Here is a 25,241-nt window from a genome sequence, read left to right as displayed (position 1 = left end):
ATGAAATTAGAAAATGTGTGTTTTAAAGACCCCACTTGTATGTTGAAATGACTGTGAAGGTCCCCACTTGTAAATTTATCGAGTGTGAAAAATGAAATTGAAATACTTGATTGAACCATATAGGCTTTGACACTAATATAAAACATAATAATTTATACACAAATGTCCCCAGATATAAGGTTGGAAGACTGTTTAGGTCCCCACTTGTAAACCTGAAATCAGCTCAAAACTTAAGTGTTAAGCTTGAAATAGGACTGATTACTTAAACTTCAATATAATAATCAATATTTAAAATATAAAATTAAAATATACATGAAATTAGAAAATGTGTGTTTAAAAGACCCCACTTGTCTGTTGAAATGACGGTGAAGGTCCCCACTTGAAAATTTATCGAGTGTGAAAAATGAAATTGAAATACCTGATGGAACCATATAGGCTTCGACACTAGTGCAAAATCTAATAATTTATACACAAATGTCCCCAGATATAAGGTTGGAAGACTGTTTAGGTCCCCACTTGTAAACCTGAAATTAGCTCAAAACTTAAGTGTTCAGCCAGAAATAGGACTGATTACTTAAATTTCATTCTGATAATCAATATTTACACTATAAAATTAAAATATACATGAAATTAGAAAATGAGTGTTTAAAAGACCCCACTTGTCTGTTGAAATGACTGTGAAGGTCCCCACTTGTAAATTTATCGAGTGTGAAAAATGAAATTGAAATAACTGATGGAACCATATAGGCTTTGACACTAATTTAAAACCTAATAATTTATACACAAATGTCCCCAGATATAACGTTGGAAGACTGTTTAGGTCCCCACTTGTAAACCTGAAATCAGCTGAAAACTTAAGTGTTAAGCTAGAAATAGGACTGATTACTTAAATTTCAATATAATAATCAATATTTAAAATATAAAATTAAAATATACATGAAATTAGAAAATGTGTGTTTCAAAGACCCCACTTGTCTGTTGAAATGACGGTGAAGGTCCCCACTTGTAAATTTATCGAGTGTGAAAAATGAAATTGAAATACTTGATTGAACCATATAGGCTTTGACACTAATTTAAAACCTAATAATTTATACACAAATGTCCCCAGATATAAGGTTGGAAGACTGTTTAGGTCCCCACTTGTAAACCTGAAATCAGCTCAAAACTTAAGTGTTAAGCCTTTAAAAGGTCCGATTACCTAAATTTCATTATAATAATCAATATTTAAACTATAAAATTAAAATATACATGAAATTAGAACATGTGTGTTTTAAAGACCCCACTTGTATGTTGAAATGACTGTGAAGGTCCCCACTTGTAAATTTATCGAGTGTGAAAAATGAAATTGAAATACTTGATTGAACCATATAGGCTTCGACACTAGTACAAAATCTAATAATTTATACACAAATGTCCCCAGATATAAGGTTGGAAGACTGTTTAGGTCCCCACTTGTAAACCTGAAATCAGCTCAAAACTTAAGTGTTAAGCCTTTAAAAGGTCCGATTACCTAAATTTCATTATAATAATCAATATTTAAACTATAAAATTAAAATATACATGAAATTAGAAAATGTGTGTTTAAAAGACCCCACTTGTCTGTTGAAATGACGGTGAAGGTCCCCATTTGTAAATTTATCGAGTGTGAAAAATGAAATTGAAATACTTGATTGAACCATATAGGCTTTGACACTAATTTAAAACATAATAATTTATACACAAATGTCCCCAGATATAAGGTTGGAAGACTGTTTAGATCCCCACTTGTAAACCTGAAATCAGCTCAAAACTTAAGTGTTAAGCCTTTAAAAGTTCTTATTACCTAAATTTCATTATAATAATCAATATTAAAACTATAAAATTAAAATATACCTGAAATTAGAAAATGTGTGTTTAAAAGACCCCACTTGTATGTTGAAATGACTGTGAAGGTCCCCACTTGTAAATTTATCGAGTGTGAAAAATGAAATTGAAATACTTGATTGAACCATATAGGCTTTGACACTAATATAAAACATAATAATTTATACACAAATGTCCCCAGATATAAGGTTGGAAGACTGTTTAGGTCCCCACTTGTAAACCTGAAATCAGCTCAAAACTTAAGTGTTAAGCCTTTAAAAGGTCTTATTACCTAAATTTCATTATAATAATCAATATTAAAACTATAAAATTAAAATATACCTGAAATTAGAAAATGTGTGTTTAAAAGACCCCACTTGTATGTTGAAATGACTGTGAAGGTCCCCACTTGTAAATTTATCGAGTGTGAAAAATGAAATTGAAATACTTGATTGAACCATATAGGCTTTGACACTAATATAAAACATAATAATTTATACACAAATGTCCCCAGATATAAGGTTGGAAGACTGTTTAGGTCCCCACTTGTAAACCTGAAATCAGCTCAAAACTTAAGTGTTAAGCCTTTAAAAGGTCCGATTACCTAAATTTCATTATAATAATCAATATTAAAACTATAAAATTAAAATATACCTGAAATTAGAAAATGTGTGTTTAAAAGACCCCACTTGTCTGTTTAAATGACGGTGAAGGTCCCCACTTGTAAATTTATCGAGTGTGAAAAATTATTTCCCTAACTTTCAACTTAGGCCCTCGACTATGGGAGCATCTAGTTGTGCTACCCCCAGATATTTTCTTATATCACTCTAAGAAAAATTAATTATGTTAGGAACGAAATGATTAACGTAAGTTGATGAAGAAATTCATTATTATTTAATAGATATTTTTCATAACAGTAATTACATTAATCACCCATTTATGTTAGTATAAATGATTTGTGTTAATATACAACATCTGATTTAGTGGAATAATTATAAAAATTGATGAAGCCAGAGCTAAAGAATTAAAATTGAATAGGCATAAAACAGCGATTAGAGCTCGACTTTATCTCTCCATTGTCAACGTCACTTTATCTTAATCCATAATTGAAAATTATCCACAGATCTTGCGTGTTAAATCGTATTATATCCACAACTTTATTTATAAATAATTGGTTATCCACTGATTTGTGGATAATGGATAGAAAATGTCGAGCTCTAATTGCGATATAGCTAAAATCAATCCCACTGGCTATTTATAATACAATATAACCTTTGCCCTAGGTTAACTGTTTTGAAAAAGTACTGATATGATTTATTGTGTTAAAAAATAAAGAGTTGTAAAATCAGGATTGTTAGGCTCCACAGCTTTGTAAATCATTAAAAACACGTTTTATTCTGGAAGTAATTTTATTTGTTAAATTTAAAACATAAAATAGTAATACAATTTATTTAATTGAATAATTATTAATAAATTTCAATAACTGTTTAATTTTAAATAATTTTTAATTAGTAAATTTATGTGAACAAATGTTAGTGAAATAATTATGTTTAAAAATTTTGGATGATTAATGGTTTATATTTTTAATGAATGATGAATGCTTATAATAAATTTAATTTTTGATGATAAATGATGATGGTACCTAAAAACCATAGGATTGTATTATAAGTTGGAACACAAGAAAGCAGTTGACCTGTATAATATCAAAAGTTCATAGGAAAACAAAAAGTATCATTCACTGAATCTTGTTAGCATCGTGTAATATGAGAAAACCGCCATAACGCTTACAAAAGTGTGTTTTTGTTTCCCTTAACAACCGTAGCAAGTGTCATAACTTAACAACGTCAATAAAGTGGACGATGTTATAGTTTGGATCGCTAACATTGAGTACTTATAGCTTACATATATTATAAATCTTTGACCTCAAAAAATTTATTTATTGGTTGAGGTGGGTCGTTTGCTTCTCATTTCACATGGTGCTATAGACAAGGGCTGGGAACTATGATAAAAGTATACTTTTGGTTTTCAACTATAAGCCTTTGATAATACCATAAGTTAATAAGATATGCTCCATAAGTATGAGATACTTCGTAATGCTAAAGACAGCTCGAGCTACTTCGAGAACGTCAAACGAGAACTAAATACACTCGGTCAATTTTGTAGAAATTTCATCGTCCTATTTATTAGTCTGCATTACTAAGCCTTTGAAAGCGCCTCACCAGGAGTCCAGGACTGGGATTTAGAATCTATGATCTAGGTCACTTAATGACAAGCTTTAAGTAACCAGTGACAAACTTATGGAACATACTTTATGAACTTGGGGTAATACCAATAGAGAGCCCTTCATGGTTAAATCAAAATATTCCTTGAGTCTTACTTTAAATTTTGAAATTTCACTGATTCAGAATAATTAATGTTTAAGTTAATTGAAGGTAATTTTACTTTTGCGGTGTCCCAATTCAATACAGGTTATTTTTAATAATACTTACAATTACACTGAAAGGGTGTCCATCTTTTCCACAACAACCTCTTTCAGTTGTGTCTCCTCCTTTTCGCCGCCTTCAGGCGCGTTTCCTATTTCGCCCTCAGGCGCTTTCTCTTTTTCGCCCTCGGGGGCTTTTTTCTCCGCTTTACGCCCTTTTGTCACAGAATTTAAGTAAGAAAGATCAATATTATTAATTTTCTCTAAAGAATTTAGTTGCTCTATCAGCTTGTAAGTTGCCTATAGCGATTCAAGTTCATCTAATTTGTTATTCAATTTCAAACATTATTCAGATATCCTATTTTATAGCATAGCGCGGCTTCAGTGGATTCCCTTCGAAGTGACTCTCTCCTAAACTGCGAGTATAGGTTAACGAAGGATAGTATGCGAGATTTATAAGTACACTGAGAAATCCCTCCCACAAATCCCTCCTGCTTTTATCAAACCAAAACTGGAGTTTGTAAGGAAAATCACCTTGTAGGGATCCACTTGAGCCGCACTCTGCTTTAAGAAAGTGAAATCTGGTGAAATTTACGATTTTTTAGTCTTGAAAAGCGCACCAGAATGGAGATTGGAAATTTTAATGGCAAATTTATAAATATGACAGTAAAAGCACGGACAAAAAAGGGCGTGAGTAAATTTGTTTTCACGCTATAGGATAGGCAACTCCCTATCTCGGACGACAGCTTATTCCGTATAAACTCTGTTACAACATCGGTTGACAGCACGCGCAAACCTACGTCTATCTCCTAAAATGTTTTGGCTCTTGTCTGCACGTACAAAGCTACGTTGCATAGAGACCTAGGTTTGCGCGTGCTGACAACCGATGTTGTAACAGAGTTTATACGGAATAAGCTGTCGTCCGAGATAGGGAGTTGCCTATCCTATAGCGTGAAAACAAATTTCAACCTCACGCGCATTCTTTATCCATGGTAAAAGATTGAAGATAAGATTTTTTTAGGGATCCTTTTCAGTATAAATTAAAAGTTACATCAAAACACAAGTCAAGTGGTTCCCCTATAAGTTGACTTTCCTTTCGAACACCGGATTTTGCTTGGCGGTATTTATAACAGCATAATTCCAGCCTACAAATGGTTCTGCTTTCGCCAAGCCAAAACTGGAGTTCGTAAGGAAACTCAACTTGTAGGGGAATCCACCATATTCCCTTTCGCCGGAAGTTAGGCTTAGCTCGGGATTCATGGGGGTGAGTAACGGGAAGAAATTGGTCTGTCGTCCGCTACAGTACATATTTTTGGCTTAAGCAGCAGACGACAGACGAATTTCTTCCCTTTACTCACCCCCATGAATCCCGAACTAAGCCTAACTTCCGGCGAAAGGGAACAAGGTGCATTACGTGACTTTTGCGGTGCTTTAATCACTGTTCCAAATCGGGTGGTAGGAACGAAGTATAGCAAATTCTAAGGGCGGTTTTGATTTTAAAATATTCTACGATGTTTTTCCCAAGGGCCACCCTAAACAAGCTTTATAACTGGAGTGTTTTAGTAATAACCACTAAATTATATTTCTCCTCAATAAATACTGAAAGGGGTCATTCATAAAGCACTCTAATAATAACCTATTTATGGGGTTTTCCTTGTGATTTAATGTCGTACAAGTTACATTTACGACCTAAATCGCTAATATGTACTTTAGTCCTATCACCCTATTTATAAAGTGCCTAATTTCTTGGCTTCCACTGTAAAAAAGTTTGTCCTAAACGATGCCCTTCCTTATTAACTCTAGGTATGCCTCTTTATACAAATAAAATCTTTGTATGGAAAACAATTATTGAAAAATTGGCCACTACTATACAACCGACTAACTAGAACAACCTGATGATCTTTTTTCTACCTTTAATATTAGTGCAATCACGAGCTAAATGGCCCGGCTCCCTACACTCGTAGCATCGCCTTTCATACGGTTTTCCCGCATTTCTCGAGCGCGGATTTCTTCCACCGCGTCCGCGACGCCCACCGCGTCCACCTCGACCGTAATTATTTACGTTTAGAGTAACGTTGCCGTTAAATGTGGCACCTCTCAATCCTTCCATTTTTCTAAGCCTAGGCCAGTTAACAATAAATTTAATATACTTAATAAATTAACGTCCAAAACGGGCGGTTTGGAGAGCGAGTTAATTCTTTGCGTTGGCTGCCGTATAATGGTCAGAAGGAATATCAGTTTTGAAAAAGGCGTTGTAAATGGTACGATGGGTTTCGTAACTGGATTCAAGAAGGACGAACAAGGAAACGTTGTTGGTATTTTTCTCAGAGTAGATCGCGAACCGAATAACGACAACGACAACGACAACGCTAACACTGACTTTTTAGTTGAGAAAATTTGCGTCAAATTTTTGCTCATGACAAACATTTACGTTAAGCGCTCCCAGTTTCCCGTCATCCTGGCATACGCAATTACGATACACAAAAGCCAAGGCATGAGTTTAAAATGCGCCATTATGGATTTGGGTCCGAATTTATTTGGAACGGGCATGGCGTACGTCGCTTTATCGAGAGTGACGTCCTTAGCCGGACTCCATCTATTACAGTTCGATCCGACTAAAATTAAGGCGGATGGACGAGCCATAATGGAATATAACAGGCTTCGCAAAAAATATAGGCCAGATCTGCCTCTTTTGGAAATAACGGAGTCGAAAGAAAGTAGAGGTGGGAAAAGAAGTGCGCCTACACTATCTAAAAGCCTTTTAGAAGGCGAGGAAGTGAGATGTGAAGAAACACCGAAGAAGAAAAGGAAAGCCCAACAGAGTTTGGATAGTTTTCCCTTGAAAGGTTTAGCTAACGATGATCAAGTAACGTGCTATTCTAATAGCGTTTTGCAACTACTCTTATTAGTGCCGGAATTAAGGGAATTGGTTAAATCTTACAATGGATCATTCGTTGAAAAACCAGTTTTACGTTGCCTCCATGACACAATAAACGACATCGAGAGTTCTCAAGGAAGTTTCAGTCGTAAAGGGTTGGAACTGAGAATGGCTGTCGGAAATCATTTTACGCAAAACGTTCAACAAGACGCCAGTGAATTTTTGATGGTACTCTTGACGACACTAAGCCAAGAAATGGAAGGCGATTACTCTAAGGCTCTAAAAGATCTTTTTTGGTCAAAGTCGCGAAATGTTACCAAATGCCCCAAATGTCAAGTTGAACAAAATTCGGAAAATATTGTTGAAAGCAACATTTTCAATCTTCCACTAGAAAACCGAGATAAAATTGATTGGAAATCTCTAGAAAAAAGGATGAGATTAACAGAGGTGCCATGCGTATTTTGTAACAACCCAAAAATACAAGAGCGTGATGTATTGATATCCAGCGGGAAGTACGTATTTTTGTGTCTTCTCCGTGGCGATTACAAAGATGGTCGTCCCGTTAAGATTTCGACCAAAATATCAAGTTTTGAAAATCAAAATGTCACTTTGAGCAAGATGCTTTTTAAAACTAAAGGGGTGATTATTCACAAAGGTCAATCGTTGGCCGAGGGACATTATGTGAACTTTGTGAGAAAAGACAACGGCTGGTACGAGGTCAGTGATGCAATGCTCAGAAAAAGGGAGAGATTCGTCAGTAACTTGACTGACGTCACTGTTCTGCTCTTGGAAAGAGTCCAGATACATTAAAGGATCTAACGTGATTGAAGAATCCATATCAAATTTACCCCGGGTAAAGCTTAAAATTTAAATATTCGTACCAGAAAGGAGCATCATATCTGTCAAAGATATACTAATAGTTTCATATTCCCTTTAAAGTAATTTATGCTTGGGTAAGATTGTTAATCCTAGAGCATGTGTAAGGTTTACAATGGTTTGAGATTAATTTTGATGTTGCCCAGACTATAATAACCGTGAATGGGAGAGGAGGGAGGATTGTAGGGCCATGCTATTGTTATGAAAAAGGGCGATGATTCTTGCATTAATTTGTAAATTTTCTAGTGAAGGGTTTTTAATACTCTGTATTAGTCTTGCCCCAATGGTATTTTATGTAAAAACAAGTTAAAAACGTAGCCCCTGTTGGTAATGCTACGTCATTAAATATAATTCTTTAATAAGCTGGTGATACTATTGAGACAAACTCATATTATTTGTTAACATTGAACAGATTTTTAGAACTGAGATTTAGACACTCGTATCCAAATTTTAAATAAATATTGATTAAACTTAATATATTCGAAGAGTTTTCTAAATATCAGTTTCGCATCTTCCATTTTTTTCTCTTTTAAGCGCGCTATATTTTTTTACATTAAGACGCCCATAAATTTTTTGCATTAACAATTTCAAACCGTTCAAAATAATCCACGAGATTTTATAAACTAAATTAATTTAATCTAATATTATACTGTTTTAATTTAAACCCCCTGTAGCGAAGATTTTGTGTTTAAATATTATTTATTAATATAACCTTTTCTTTGTATAACTTATCAATAATGTGTACCCGACCCAATCTAATACCACTTACAAAAATCCATTTTTAAACTATTTAATGGCCATATAAACTAATTAATTTGTCCCACTAACTAATACCCTACTATTGTTGGAGAATTTGTTTTTATAAAGTTTGAGAATTATTTCCCCAATTGCGTTTACCAATATATATATATATATATATTACATTACCCTTGTAAATAAAATAACTAAACCATTTTTTTTTACAATTAATATTCCAGGAAGTTTTGCATATTCTCTATGTGTTTCTCACCAGCTGGAGTAGTCTGAGTGACGGGTGCCATTGAGTAAAACCAACAGGGGTAGAATTTGCAAAACTTCTCGAATAGCTTTTTTTTCTTCAAAATTTAATAACCTTTTCATTGTCCCTTTGGTAACCCGCGCGCAAAACAATAATTCTCATGTTCTAGCAGCACTGTTTCCAAACTTAAAGCTAAGAGTTGCCTAACAAAATTTTAAAAAATTGACCCTCAAAATCTATTTTTAAATGAACATATAATAGCCAGTAAATAGTAAAGTTTTCTTTCGCCTCCTCCCCCTCCGCCCCTTTACATAACTAATATAACGAAGAACAAAATTATTTCGACATAAATGCTACAAGCAGTGCATATTTTCAACTTTGAAACATGCAATTTAAAGACTATTTTCGTACAATTATAAGCGTATTGTATCAACACGTGCCAGCTGCTAAGCTTCAACAAAAAGATAATTCATCATAGCCTTTACCAGTATTATAAAAGGTTAAAACTACACAACTAAAAAATATGATCATCATCATTATAAAAAACAACACCACAAGGCTTCGATAGACAGATCAAGAAATATAAATATTCAACTTCTATGCCGAAACAACAGACACTTTAGACTGGCGTGTTCAAAGAATGAGAGCGACTTTGGATTAAAAAAACCAAAGATATCAAAGAAATAACCTTCGTATTGGTTGAGCGAGTGTCTATAGAACGTCAAGCTGTACCAAGGCCAATGTACATGTCAATTATTTGGTTTCCCTGCATAATTATATAACGGCTTGGCAAGCCTTGCCTTCAAGTTCATCAACACAATAGAAGTTCATAACAGATATGAATTCGCTAAAAAAAAACTTTTTTGAACAAAAGTTGCTTCAACGTTATTAAAATTTAGAACAGCAATGGTTTGTTACTAAAATTATGTACTTTACTATGTTGGGAGTTTGGGCGCACTCCTGTAAGCCAAGCTTCTGGGCGACAAAGTTTTGAGAGAATAAGGGACTTGTCAGCATGCCTACCCTACAGGAACTGACTACCCCGTGTCCGCGGGTGGTGAAATACCCCAAATCCCCCCTCCTTCACCACCCGATTAAACCTCAAGTACTTCACTCGTAACTCAAAAAAACCCAACTGTGATTAACCGCATAATCATCTTGGACTCCATCGAAACGCCTTATGAACGTTATTTTACGGACGTTTACCATACAAAACAAGCTCGATGGAATTAGTAAAATAAAGCTGCCAATTAATGACGTTAAGCAGTAATGCTATCTGAGTTCAAAAGGAAAAAATATATAAAAAAAAATAAAATGGACTGGAGATGTCGCTAACAAAACAAAATCACGCGCGATGGAGCTAGTAAAAAGCTACCGATTAATGACATTAACCACTAACGCCATCTTAGTTCAATAGTATTAAATATAGAAAAAAAATAAATCAACTGGATTGAAGATGTCACTAACGAAATACAAGGCGCTTCATTAACTCTCTGAGCTAAACTGCAGATTCTACACCAACAAATCACTACCCTTTTTAAAAAGCATCTTTAAGTATATTAGCAGTATTTTAACAAACTCCCCCTTCCCTTTTTTATACCTAAAATAATTTAACATTAAAACCCATGCTTACTATTTTTCTGGCTATTATATATTCTCAATTTTACAGTCCTAGGATTAAATGTGTATAAATATTTTTTCATCATTGAATTATTCACGTGACTTGAGAGATTAACAAAATGATTATTGGTGCTCTAACGTTTATGTTGAACTTTTCACACTTTTTATGTCCAACCTTCACGTATGACTGTCTTTGAACATTTTTTTAATCCCTCTCATGTATTCATAGTGAAACTTACATTTTAGATTCAGTTAAAATTAATTATAGTTATTCATAGCTTTTCCCTGTTAAGGTCTATTTTTTGCCAGCCAGGACGCAATCACTAATTATTCTCAATAGCCTTTCTGGTGTCAAAAATAATTTTCCTTCTAAAGCTATGAATGAAACCCTTAAAAAAAACGCAACTATTAGCTTTGAACGTGAAAAACAAAATTTTTATTTACTGGAAAATAATTATAATGAATACCATAAATAAATAACAACCAGGGAAATTCAATTCCAAATTGCGTGCTATAAATAAACGTAGCAATTATCAATCCAAATGTGTTTTTAAAATAAATCTTTAGCACATTCCAATAAAATAATCATGCGTTTAACCAAAATATTCTTAAACCAATTTATTGTTTTAATGATTTGAAAGTAATTATTGAACAGCCATAACCTTTAAAAGTTACAATTTATATTTTATAAAATAAATAATACTATTATTTGACATCAATAAACTACTGTAACTCTCATTTGACTTTATTTATCAAAGGTAAAATAGTTACCATTAGTTTCATAAATACTAGTAAATAATTTGTTGGTCCTGGTATTTCCTATATTCAATGATAAATCTAAGCGCAGTTCCATTGCCAGACTCCCCTAGTATGCTGGCTAATCATTTATCATCTATCCCAATGGCTAAATCCAATAGGCCTTTACATAAAATCCGTATGTTGCCGGGGGAAAAAGCAGAGACGAAGGGCGTTCGTACCCTCCCGCGAAATAATTTATAGAAAGGCCTATTAAGATTGTACATAAGGACAGAGCTAAAAATAAAATATGCCAAACTACCACACTATACAGAAGAGAAAATCTTTTTAAGACGCGCCAAAGGAGGGGCCCTTTGCATTAAAACTGAATGGCTAAATGTATTCCTGTTATTGTATATCAAATTATTATGAAATTGCCATCTTTTCCAAAATACTACAAAATATTATATTGCCAAATTATTGCTAGTTGTCTTATTTTATCATGTCATTTTTAACAAAAAAATTTACCATTTTATTTTCTTAAATTAGGTTAAAGTTAAAGCACCACAAAAGATGGTATTCTATATGTTGAATCTTGTGTAAAGGTTAAGAGAAATATCCGTTCTAAATAAGATCTTATTGACACAATTACATTGGAAATGGGGTTCAAAATTAGCGTGGAAGCAACTGGTATATTCTGGTCTGGGTTCATCAGAAATAGACGAACTAAAATCTTTGTCATGACTTCACACCCTCGTATATCTACGAATTTCATCAGCTTAAATTAAGACTAAAAATATTGATGTGACGTCCCCTTAGCTACTAACTCTGTCTATTTAATCACAAACTATTTCCTTTTCTGCAGCAGCGGGAATGAGCACTGAAATAAATTTACCACCACATGTACGAAAAATTAATAAAAATTAAGACCGAAGTAACAGATATTAATCAAAACGCGTCTTGGATTTAACCAAGACCTAAAAAGTATCGATAAGAACAAGGTTAATCACTTGACTGAATGCGCAGATATTGAAACTTTTTTTTTAATTAAAACTTACATGCTTAAGAAAGTATGTTCCATCACCCTATTCCATTGAATAAACTTACTTTACTGGTAGTAAATTTTTTCCCTCTCAATAATTTTAAAAATTTACTTATCTCGGGTTTTCGAGCACAATTCCATTCCCCGAAAACATTTTATAACTACATTTATTATCACTTTTAAGAGTTTTCGTGTGGAAAAATACCTTATAACTAGTAACTACACGTAACAATGACAAAACGATTTAGGGTAGTCTGCTTTAGCTTCTGCTGCGCCCGATACGAACAAGGAGGATGTATAGTTGTATACCCCCCTTGATTGAAGTACGCCTTGTGCCATTCTCATGCCTTGTCTTTCGCTGGCCTCGTCACCAAGGCAATAGCCCACTCAATTACGCGTTAAGCTGCTCGAGTATTCTGTGTGAATTACTTTTTAAGGTATTCGTCAGCAAATAGTAATTGTTTTTGAGAGCATTCCTCGCCTTGAAATAGGACAACTACGAAATAATTCGACCAAATTGAAGTTTAAATATTCGAACAAATCTTATTTTATAAATATCTTCTACCATTTCAATTTCTATAAAACTGTTCTACCAAATGCATAAAGAGTGCTACCAGAAGTCTCTGAGGCTACTAGAAATACAACATTTACTATAGGAAGATTCGCAGCGACAAGTTTAAAAATCCCATATTCCTTTAAAAACCGTTAATGCATTATCCTTATTCCTGAAGATATACAGACTAAGTGGCAGAGTCGAGCCACAGCGTCGTAGATCACGCGACTCGGTGAACGCGGGCTATTTTTAAAAATAACCAAGTCATAATTTTCAGGCTACGACCGCGCTTAAGTTAACAATTACAACAAAGAAAATCAAAAAATTACGAATATCATGCACGCCCCTACTGCTTGCGAACCATAGAAACGCCATGGCAGAACCGTTTGACCATTGTCTCTCGTACCGTTGCTATAGACCCTTTTTACGTAAAAAAGAGATGTCAATCCTTAGTATCGAGACATATGGGAGGGGGGTTCACCCCTCGCCGTCTCTGCTCTATTTATGATCTTTCCATCGACTCGACTCACTCGAGCGAGATGGAAGGCAAAGTTTTACCCCAGTGTCTTTCCATGTCGAAGTGGTCTATTAACATAAGTCAGTTTAACCAAGAGTAAAAATCATAACGTCCATGTTGAATGTGCTGCCATTGTTGAAATTTGCACTAAAATTAACAAAAGGTTTCACTATGGAGCGTTCAGGGCATGAACGGGGATATGTTAGCAACCTATTAACGACACAATGTCATACACGTACTCTCTTAAAAGTGATAATAAATGTAGTTATAAAATGTTTTCGGGGAATGGAATTGTGCTCGAAAACCCGAGATAAGTAAATTTTTAAAATTATTGAGAGGGAAAAAATTTACTACCAGTAAAGTAAGTTTATTCAATGGAATAGGGTGATGGAACATACTTTCTTAAGCATGTAAGTTTTAATTAAAAAAAAAGTTTCAATATCTGCGCATTCAGTCAAGTGATTAACCTTGTTCTTATCGATACTTTTTAGGTCTTGGTTAAATCCAAGACGCGTTTTGATTAATTAATCAAGATATAAAGAATTTTCAAATTAATTTGCAGTACAAACTTAAGTCTAGGGCTATTTTTCAATAGAATAGAAAGGGTCTATACCATTGCGAAAAACTGTCCATACTTTGAACTTACTATATTTTTAACGTATTGTCACACATGAATATTTTTTCAACATTAAAAATAAAAAGGTCTATACCAATACCATAAAATGAAGGGCATACTAGGTTCTAAATTTTTGTTTTTCATATCTATACTAATTTTTCGATGCACTTCAAACTTATGACTATTTTTCCAATGTTGACAAACGTCATACTGAACTTCAATTTTTTTTCATGGACTCACTGGCTATTTTTCGATTTGGAAATGAAAATTATCAAAAAAAACGAAGAATTTTTAAATAAATTACAAGTACAAACCTAAAAACTAAAAATTTATATAAAAATCCCGCTGTCATAGATATTTCCTCGAAATACGAAAAAATTACACCCTCCCCTTCTTCATTCTTTAATAGAATCTACTTTTTAAATTAATTATGGTCCTCACGTTACTTAAGTTATGTTTAAATTGTCACTGTTTGGTTCAACCAAATTATGAGGTGGAATCTCTCTTGAATTATTTTGAACATTTCTCTCAGATTCCAAGGAAATATTTTCAACAGTTTTCTCAGTTTTCGAGCAAATATTTTCAGCGGTTCTCTCAGAATCGGATTCACTGTTCTCCAAATTAATAATGGGAACCTCTTTTACCCCCACTTGTTTGGTTGGAGGAGGGCTCAGTAAGCTATCTTGCAGTTGTGATAAAAGTTCATCAATTTCAAACTCTTCAGTGGTTCCAACACACGTTTGTTTTTTTTTGGCGTTTCAAAAACTGGTCCTGTACATATATTAAAGTATAAGAAACTATTAATGTTTAATGTAACTAAAAAGAACCAACCAGGTCGCTTCAATGTGTTCGGGGACAAAGTTTTTATCGCACACGTAGCTTTTTGACGGAGAAGCGTAGCTTTTGGACGGAGAAGTGTAGCTTTTGGACGGAGAAGTGTAGCTTTTGGACGAAGAAGCGTAGCTTTTGGACGGAGAAGCGTAGCTTTTTGACGGGGAAGCATAGTTTTTTGACGGAGTTAAAGACATTCCAGTTTTATGTGGACTATATAAAAATAATTACAAAGAAAGACGGTGAATAATAGTTTAAAAAAATATGCCGCAAGTAACTAAAATAAACCAAACTCACTGTTCATGATTTAGATTCAGCACGTATCCCGCCTTCACGCAGTAAGCAAGTTGATTTCTACGAAGATCCTTGCTCATATTCCAGGCGTTATACGAGGCATGTATGGCCGATTTATAATCAGTATAAGCCGTGGCCCCACCAACTTGGCAAATGACTTTTTCAAGAACGTAAGGGTTAACCGAATTAACATACGCAAAAGCGCATAATTTGACTATTTGATCTGTTGATTCTGAATGTTTCAGAAGAATAATTCTCCTTATATCCTCGGGCATAAAGTTACTTGGTCCTACGATGACTTCCATCTCCAAAAGTGGCTTTTTAAAGATTTTCGACATGTTTTCTATTACGATCAGAATCACTTAAAATTGCACTACAAAACTTAAAATAGTTATCCTCGAGGCTCGGCCGTTCGCGCCAGAATTATCTCTGCGTTCTACGGTTCTACCTTATTCTTTCTAGAAGTTTCTTCACGTGATTGTCACAATTTGAACGGTTAAAACAACTTGTCTTTTGATTGGTTCTTATTATTTTGGCTCCTGCTAGGGCAGCTATGTTATGCGACGTCACTGACGTGTTTATACTTTTGAAGCCCCGTAGTTTTGAATCAGCTGTAGGGGACAAACTCAGGGACGCCATATTGGGCTGGAAAGCTACCGATTGGGCTTCTTCTATAAAATATGGGCTGGAAAACAAAAGGGTTACCCGGTTATTGGGCTTTTACTAATTTCAAATTCACTATTAATTGTTAGTTTAATTTTTCGGTCTTAGCTTTTGGGCTCCTTTTCGAAAAAACGATTGGCGGTTTATTCCGGCTCTTTTCCAGTTTTATTTTGGCGGGTTGAAGGTTTTCAATCTGGCATCCCTGCAACGACTTCAGTCAGAAAGTGACTCGTTGTAATAAACAAAGGCAGTTGATAAGTTGATTTGGGTTTTTTCGAAGTGTGCGGGTATGGTCGAGTTTCTCGTGTTAATTTTAAGTTTTGCTTTGTTTAAATCAAAACGCTTAGTATTATCTAATTTAAATTAAAACTTTGAACGCTTAGCATTATCTAGTTTAAATTAAAACTTTAAGTTTAGTATTGGTTTAGTTACAAAATATGATCTACAGATATAACTTAATATTAGTAGTTGTAATGAACAAGTTATGAGACGCCAGATATTATAAACAAATTAAATATATGCGGACATATACTTTAAGAGCATTAATGTGGTGACGCGTACATTTTAAACATGGACACTACAACCAACGAGTAAGCGAAATATTTCAAAAGAGGGACTTGGCAATTCTACTTACTCTTGAAAACAGCTAAGGCACAACTGCTAAGTCCCTATTAAAACCTTTGTTTCTGTAAAATCACATTTTTTATTTCTCCCTTTTCCTAGCATTATTACAAAAACTGACGTATACATAAATGAAATAAGATGCGACGCTGTCATTAATCCTCAATCAAAGATAACTATTATTTCGTTGGATTTCTGGAAGGGTTTAAACCAAAATCTACCATTACATTCTACTAAGGACTACGGTGATGACATCCTTGGGACAGCTGTTGCTGGCATAAGCATTTTCATAAATTCAAGACAAATTAAAGAAAACATCTTAGTGTCTTTACAAACCAAACATGCTATCACTCTCGGGTCTCAAAGTCTCGAAAAGTTAAACGTTGCTATGCAGTTTGTTGATGGCAAAATGAAATTGACTTTACCAAATGAGAACTTTTGCTCTATGTGCTTACAAACAGGCCATATTACAAGAAATTGTTTTAAGATGCAAGAAGTAGTCAACTCCAAACTTCGAGGAATCAGAATCGCTCGACTTCTTCGAGGAACCAGAACCACTCGTCAACTTTGAGGAACCAGAATCGCTCTACTTCAACTTCAAGAAACCAAAATCGCTCTACTTCAACTTCGAGAAACCAAAATCGCTCCACTTGAACTTCGAGAAACCAAAATCGCTCTACTTCAACTTCGAGAAACCAAAATCGCTTTACTACAACTTCGAGAAACCAAAATCGGTCTTCAGCCTCGAGACATAGCCGTTTTGGAGGAAAGAGTCCAGCGACATAGTAGTTCTGTAGAACCACTGACCAGTCCAGTCTCCCGTCAGCTAATACTGCTTCGGGTTAACGCATTACGCATTACGAAATTTGTGCGCGTTCACTTCGTGCGCGTGAAAGAAAAGAGAGAGAGCCAATGCTTGGGTATTGTTGAAACAATTTTAAATTCGAACCGTAAAGTGTTAATATTATTTGGGGGACTAGTGTGCATGCGAATATTATTTTGAGGTTCCTTTTATTTATATCTATATAGTGTGCATGTTAATATTATTTTATGGGTTAACGTAAATAGAATACGGGGATTAAAATTAACTGTTTATTTTTTGTTAGCCAGGGCCTTCTGCCTTGGTTAGGTATTTGAATGCTATTAAATTTGATTTAGTTTGGACATTTAAACCAGTTCTAGTTATTACTCCTATATTCATACCCTAGACTTGAATTGAACCCACAGTTAGATTACGAGAAGCCTAGTATTTTATGTTTTCCGCTAGTTCAGGGAAACCAGGAAAAAGCGGTTACACTATTTACCTAGAGATTCCTTTAACTGGACATTATTTAGTTTAGTTTTTGGTGTCATACTCGAAGGCGCACTTACGCGATAATGATTGGTCCAAAGAAATCTCTTTTCTACGGAAGACGATATTCAGATCATTGAATATTATTCTGAAAGTAATTTCCATTGGAGCCCATCGAATTCCGATTATTTTAAATCGTCAAAAAGAGAAGCATGTGTATCGGTACTGGCCAGTTCCATGGATTCCCCCTTTACTGGTAAGTTATAGTTATGGTGTTTGGAGGTTTATTTAAATTTAAATTTAAATTAAACTAATTCCATGAATTACAGTTTCCGAGATAAAAAGAGATTTAAGGGATTGAGAGATACTTTTCGTAAGGAATATAATAAAACAACGAAACAAACTTCATGCGACGGTTTTTGCGCATCGTATACATCAAGCTGGAAATATTACGAAAAATGTATTTTCCTTAAAGACAGTGTAACTCCGGGTCCCTGCAATTCTAATTTGAATTAGAATAGTTAGGCTAGCAGTCAAATAGATACTCACGTAGATGAAATAGTTATAAGAAAGAAATATTTTTAAGATAATTTTGCCTTTTCATCATCTAATGCAGCCTTTAATTCTGTCTTAGGAAAAACCCGGTTCGCCAACATTTGAAACAAATGTTGAAATTGATGATTCTAGACCTTCGAAAAATCAAGCAAATGAATCGGAAGCTAACATGAGACTTCCGAAAAGAAAAAATCTGACTCACTCACAGAAAAGAGAACAGAGTTTTTAAACGTAGCAGTAGAAGTGCTAAATGAAAAAGAAACAGAGAATTCTGTGCTTGGAAAACATGTTGCCTTCTCGATGGAATCTATGGATCCCAAATCAAGAGAATACTTCAAATTAGAAGTGCAAAAACTAATTTTGGAACATACTTATCCAACGAACAAAAGTGATAGAAACATTAGCGACCATAGTGCTAGAGCTGGCAACTGTAATGCATCGTTAACAAGAGACTCGCCGAATTCACTCGTGCTGCCAAATACGCCAACCGATTCTTCACAGTGTGACATTAGGCGACGATGTAAAAGTCTCTCACATGATAAAAAACCCTTCCAAGGAGGCACCAATCAAATACGTTACATATGGACCAACCAAACGACCTAGTGTCATCATTATCAAAGCAGTCCAAAAGATTTACACCTTACTCCTGTTTCAACCCAGTAACCCAGTACAACCCAGTCGATCCCCAATGAAATCCCTCTTCAGGCAACCTAGTAAATACCATTCGCTCACGTTATCCATCGTCATGCAACCATTTGCAACGTAACAGCTCTTTTCCATACCAAGTTACTACCAGTAGATCACCTTATCCATCTTCTAGCAACCAAGAGCAACGTAACAGCCCTTCAATCTCAACCCAGCCAGTAAATACCATTCAGTCACCTTAGCCATCTTCATGCAACCAGCAGGAACGTAACAGCCCTTCCCCATATCAATGTCTACCCAACCAAGTAAATACCATTCATTCACCTTACCCATCTTCATGTAATCAGCAGCAACGTATCATCCCTTCCCCATATCAATGTCTACCCAACCAAATAAATACCATTCGATCACCTTACCCACCTTCATGTAACCAGCAGAAACGTAACATCCTTTCCCTATATCAATGTCTACTCAACCAAGTAAATAGCATTCGATCACCTTATCCATCTTCATGCAACCAGCAGCAACGTAACGGCCCTTCCCCATATCCATCTGAGCCAAATCAAGCTCACGACATTCAATCTCCCAACAATCCATTGCCTAATGAAGGAAGAGCTAGTCCATTACTAGTTACATCTCACGATTCATTTGAACCTTTAAACAAGCCCAACGTTGTAATAAGTTCAAAGACAACGGGAAAACAAATGACACCCAAAATATGTAACCAAACTGTGATGATGCAACAACGAAACACCAGAATTTCACAAAAAATAGTCAACGTAACGCCTACTTCAGGAAATCTAATTGAATTTCAAGATCCTACTCTTTATTCTTCAAATACTCACGAATCCATGCCAATGCAAGATTGTTTAGTTTTACCTACAAACGAAAATGATAACAATTCTCTACCGATCTTGTTTTCTACTAATCCCGATTCAGTCCGAAAAATGTAATTGCTATGTGAAAGCATTATAATACCATAATATTAAGCAACAAAATTTTCTTTATTATAGTTTAGCGCAATAGTATGTGTGAATCCTATGTTGGGAGTTACCATGCTTGTAAAAGTTTGGCTGATTATCGAGGGTTGTTCCTTAGACTAAATAAATTTTTTTCAGACGGGGGGCCACTTTCAGAGTCCGCCATCTTGGAAAACTGCCTCCGATATAATTATTGAAATATCTCAGCAACCGCTTGTCCAAATTAAACGCTCTTGGGTTCCAAATGCTCAGAAATAAATTGTGCGTCTTAATAAAATTCCAACACCGAAAGTTTCTAAGCCGGTTTAAAGATATTAGGCTTAAAACTGAAAAAGTGGGAATAAAACCTACATTTTGCTTATTTCATATTTTTAATTCCTATGTTCTGGTACTTGCAAAAAACAACGGTTACATTTTATTCTGAATAGACATTCATATAGATTTATTTTATGATTACAAGATTTACTACATAGGTAGGTGTAGGACTATAACAATTTGAAAAAAAAAAACAAAACACAACGGATAAAAATTTAAATGGTCCGTTTCAACTTCATCTTAACAAGAACATTTGCAAAGTGGAGAACAATTCAATCCCCCTTTTTTACAGCTGCATCCTCTTTCACATTTTTGTTTACAACCGCACTTCACCATTTCTTGGCAGGCATCGCTGACCTGCGGAATTGTAATCCAAACAGGAAGAAGTCTATCCTCTTGTTTTTCCAGCCATTCTCGCACGGATATCGAGCCTTGATTTCTGAATTAAGAGCAGATGCCCAAATGCTGGCTTGATATGTTTCCCGTCGGCAGTGCTATAGAAGTGCCTCTTGAGTAGGAGGCATCATTTCAGGATTTTGGTTTTTGTGGCAGAAGATCTCCTTGCGTTGCTTGTTGATAAACAATTCTGAACCTCCATATACTTCAATGAAAAAGGTCTCCAAAGCTTTGAATTGGCTTGACCGAAGCTCAAGCTTTGTAAATGGTTGCTCCATTAAATCCTCCATGGCTTTCGTTACAGTTTCTGGACATTTTTTCCAGGAATTCTAAGCTGTTCTCTTTGATCGACCTCTAAAAGATGACGTGGAGTCACACCCAGTAAGAGTTACCCAAAGTGGAAGGGCGATGCTTCGATGTAATCCGAGTGCCTTGCTTAATTGCCCTATGTCAATCAGTCTTGCGTTCTTCTTAGTTCCGAAAGAAACAGCAATGGTAGCATTTTCCGAAATGTTGACGAAATGGATGTAGTGTTGAATTAAAATAGTCACAATGTCCGAATCTACAGTTTTCACAAGAACCGTTTTTGACCCTTCTGCCAAAGCATGCATTACGTGTAGAACAATCTTGGTGTCAGCTTCTTCGTGGTCGATATTTCCCTTCATCTCACTCCCTGTTCCAACGTGTCGCACACTGTCTCCACTCGTGATATAAAAATTACAATTTGGGATCGTAAAACTGGTGATAGTAGCGTCCGATAAATACAAGTTCTGTCTTGTTTTGTGGGTGACGAAGAAACGTTGACCAGTTCTTAGGCAGCCGCACATTAGGAGCTACCTTAATTCGAACACCACTGCCTCTGTCGCATCTTGTCTCTCCCTTTATTGAAGCATTCTAATAAGAGTCCCAAACAATGTCTAATCTCTGAGTCTTTCTCAACTCCGTCCTGCATGAGGAATCACGGAGTGGATGACAGCTCCTACATCCATGATTAGTGGTCGGCGTTTGGACAAGATAATCCACAGAATTTTGGTTAATCAGTTATTCATGGATAATCATGGAGGGTCAAGATGTCATATTTAACAATCGAGGCCGTATGGGGCATTTTGGTTGAGATTTACAAGAAGCCTTTACCCGTCAGCAAATATTATAGCTCTTAAGAACTAATTGACGGTTATAAAATGTAACACTATAGATACATCTAGTACTGATATTAAAATTTAGTAGAATCATAAATACCTTTTCTATCGTCAACCGCTTGTTTCCAATTTACAACGGGACACCCAATCAATATGGCATAAGTTTATAAGATATGTTCCATAAGTATGTCACTACCTATACTTCGTAATGCTAGTGGCTTAATGAGAGCTAGTTCAAGAACGACGTGAGAATTGACTACACTCGTATTTGCAGTCCATCCTCCTATTTATTCTGTACTAAGCCTTTGACAGCGCCTCACCAGGCGTCGCTTTACGAGAATCTATGACGTTTCGACTACGTCACTTCATGACAAACTCTCATTAACGAGTGACACACTTATGGAACATATCTTATAAACTTATGATATGGTGGGATCAAAAATGACGGACTAAGGAGACGAGCCGACGATACCGAATTTTCCGAATGGGCGAAAGCCAGAAACACCGATTTAAAACAAAAGGTTTCCGCAAAAAAATTTTATTTTTTACCGTGTGGCCGAAATCCAGAAACACTGATTTAATAAAAATGATTCTCGCTAAAATATGGTATAATATATAAGATTGCTAATGTTCATTGCAAACGCTTTGTACGCACACGCTGTGGAAACAAGTTGGGAAAACCAAAATAAACCTCTCCGAGCCCAGACGAATTTACTTTCTAATCTAAACACAGGTCCACCAACCAGTAAGAAAAACCGGAAATACGTAGTTCAAATTGTCAAGATATTGCGAAGGTCATTTGTGAAGGTTTATTCGTTTAACATTTCCCTGTGTATCCTCATAATTCTAATGAGGATCTAATATCTATCACTTCCTTAACCTCTTTGCACAAAAATAATCTGATGACTTGTGCACAAACAGATTCCCCAGACCGGAGAACATAACTATTGCATAGACCTGTCACAAAAAGATTCCATGGACCAGTGCACAAATAAATTTCTTACCTATTTGCACAAAAATATTCAGTAGAGTGCATAAACAGATTTTAAGACCCATTGCACAATAGTAATTTGTAGACCTGCGCATTAACAGATTCCGTAGGCCAGTGCACAAACAGATAACGTAGACTTGTGCACAGATTACACAGACATCTGCACTAAGAGAAGTCTTAAACTTGTGAACAAACGGATGTTATAGAATTGTGCACAAACAAATTTCATTGACTTATGCACAAACAGAAGTCGTTGACCTGGTCACAAAAAGAAATCTTTATATAGATTTATTTACCAGGGTTGTTTGATTTAAATCAAGCGATTTTTTAAAAAAAATCATTTGATTAAAATAAAGTATTTATAAAAAATATTTTCAAAGGTTCCAAGAAATAGTTCAAGAAACTTAATTAGAAAATACCTATAATAAAAAAAATCATGGTTTTGGTAATCTAATTTAGTTACCATTGATTGGTAATCTAGGTTAAGTACCTTTAATTGGTAATCTAGTTTAATTTTCTCTAATTGTAATCTAGTTTAAATTTCTCTAATTGGTAATCTAGTTTAAATTTCTTTAATTGATAATCTAGTTTAAATTTCTTTAATTGATAATCTAGTTTAAATTTCTTTAATTGATAATCAAGTTTAAATTTCTCTGATTGGTAATCTAGTTTAAATTTCTTTAATTGGTAATCTAGTATTCTAGTTTAAATATCATTAATTGGTAATCTAGTATTCTAGTTTAAATATCATTAATTGGTAATCTAGTATTCTAGTTTAATTATCTTTAATTTGTCGTCTAGTCTAATTATCTATAATTGGTAATCTAGTTTAAAAACCCTTAATTTGTAATCTTGTTTAACGATCTTTTATTGGAAATCTAGTTTAATGATCTTAAATTGGTAATCTAGTTTAATGATTTTTAATCGGTAATTTTGTTTAATTGTCTTAATTGGTAATTCAGTTTAATTATCTTTCAATGGTAATCCAATTTAATTAGCTTTAATCTGTACTTAAATTAAATTAAAATTAAAATCTGTAACTATAAATTAGTTGGACAAGAAAGAGTTAAAATGGCAACTAAGCTAGCTAATTGGCCTACCAATTTGATTAGCCAAAGTTCTTTATTATACAAAAACGAGTTTTGCTTCGCAGTCCTTAAAAAACTGCATTTATACACAATCCGCGACACTTTTTCAAACCCACAAAGGGCCAGAAACTAGAAATTATTATATGTACTGCAATTTGAAATGAAGTTTAATCGATATGAGAAACTTGCTTTTAATTGCTTAGATCAAACATTTGTTATGATTAGAAATTTTACAACAAACACGGGTATAAATGCCGCGTTTCGAGATAAAGGGAGCTTAGATTTTCACGTACGAAATTATATAGAATCTGTTCCCGTAAAAACTTATCCATGTCAAATAATTAAGGCGAAAAAATACAAAATGAGCTTTTAGCATTTTAATTTTTCAAGGTGGAAGAGATAAGAACACTTATTTCGAGTAAAATGTCGCTTTACTACTCCTAAAATGAGGTCCCTCATTCTGATTTGTGGCTTTAAAAGCAGTGTCGTATTTCTGACATTTATCATACATTCAGTGTGTTGTTACATCTTGTATAAGTTTGAAACTTCAATTCGAACTCGAGTCATAATCGTCCTCAATTTAGCTCTTTGGTCCGAAACGCCGCATTTATACCCGTTTTTGTTGTAAAATTTCTAATCATAACAAATGTTTGAACTACGCAATTAAAAGAAAACTTCTCATAACGATTAAAGTTCATTTCAAATTGCAATACATATAATAATTTCTAGTTTCTGGCCCCCCTTTTTTGGGTTTGAAAAAGTGTCACCAAGGATTGTGTATAAATTCAGTTTTTTAAGGACTGCGAAGCAAAACTCGTTTTTGTATAATATCTGTCCCTTTTTGGGGAGAAACGTTATTAGGGTTGTACTGGTGCTTGTGCTTGCATAAGGGCTTGTACTGGTGCTTGTTCTTGTATAAGTGCTTGTACTGGTGCTTGTGCTTGTATAAGTGCTTGTACTGGTGCTTGTGCTTGTTTAAGTGCTTGTACTGGTGCTTGTGCTTGTATATTTTAGCATCAATTCTCTTATTTATTGTTATTATTGAATATTGATATCGGTTAATTTATCGGTATCGGTTTAGTATGGGTTTAATCGAAGGATCGGGTAAAATATCGGTATCGGTTTAATATCGGTTTAATTGTTGGATCGGGTAAAATATCGGGCCAGGGATATGTCAAGGCTTTTCCACTAATACACGGCTAACGGGTAGCAGTTTCTGTGTAGTTATTCTTTCGGGTCTCCCCCCAAAAAGAAATATTTTTCTAAATCAATTTAACTCTAGCTAGGACGGCGGGGTATAGTATTTTTGAATTTTGGTCACGTCGTGTCGTACG

The 25,241-nt window shown here is 34.7% G+C and overlaps 1 protein-coding gene across 1 annotated transcript; it reads right to left on the bottom strand.

Annotated features, from left to right (window-relative positions):
• Nucleotides 1-3,283: 3,283 nt before the first annotated feature.
• On the bottom strand, nucleotides 3,284-6,412 carry LOC149655984 (uncharacterized). The gene is made up of 2 exons (XM_089844952.1): nucleotides 6,176-6,412; nucleotides 3,284-4,479 (listed from the first exon to the last, which is right to left on the bottom strand). The coding sequence occupies exons 1-2, from the start codon at nucleotides 6,372-6,374 to the stop codon at nucleotides 4,334-4,336; spliced, it is 345 nt and encodes a 114-aa protein (XP_089701078.1). The 5' UTR covers nucleotides 6,375-6,412; the 3' UTR covers nucleotides 3,284-4,333.
• Nucleotides 6,413-25,241: the final 18,829 nt, after the last annotated feature.

The sequence above is a fragment of the Phalangium opilio genome, unplaced genomic scaffold (genome assembly GCF_054372755.1).
Source record: "Phalangium opilio isolate 3A_F unplaced genomic scaffold, DU_Popi_V2 ptg000078l_1, whole genome shotgun sequence".
NCBI classification, from domain to species: Eukaryota; Metazoa; Arthropoda; class Arachnida; order Opiliones; family Phalangiidae; genus Phalangium; species Phalangium opilio.
The sequence above is the reverse complement of the archived record's forward strand: the minus strand, read 5'-3'. Positions and strand labels throughout refer to the sequence as shown.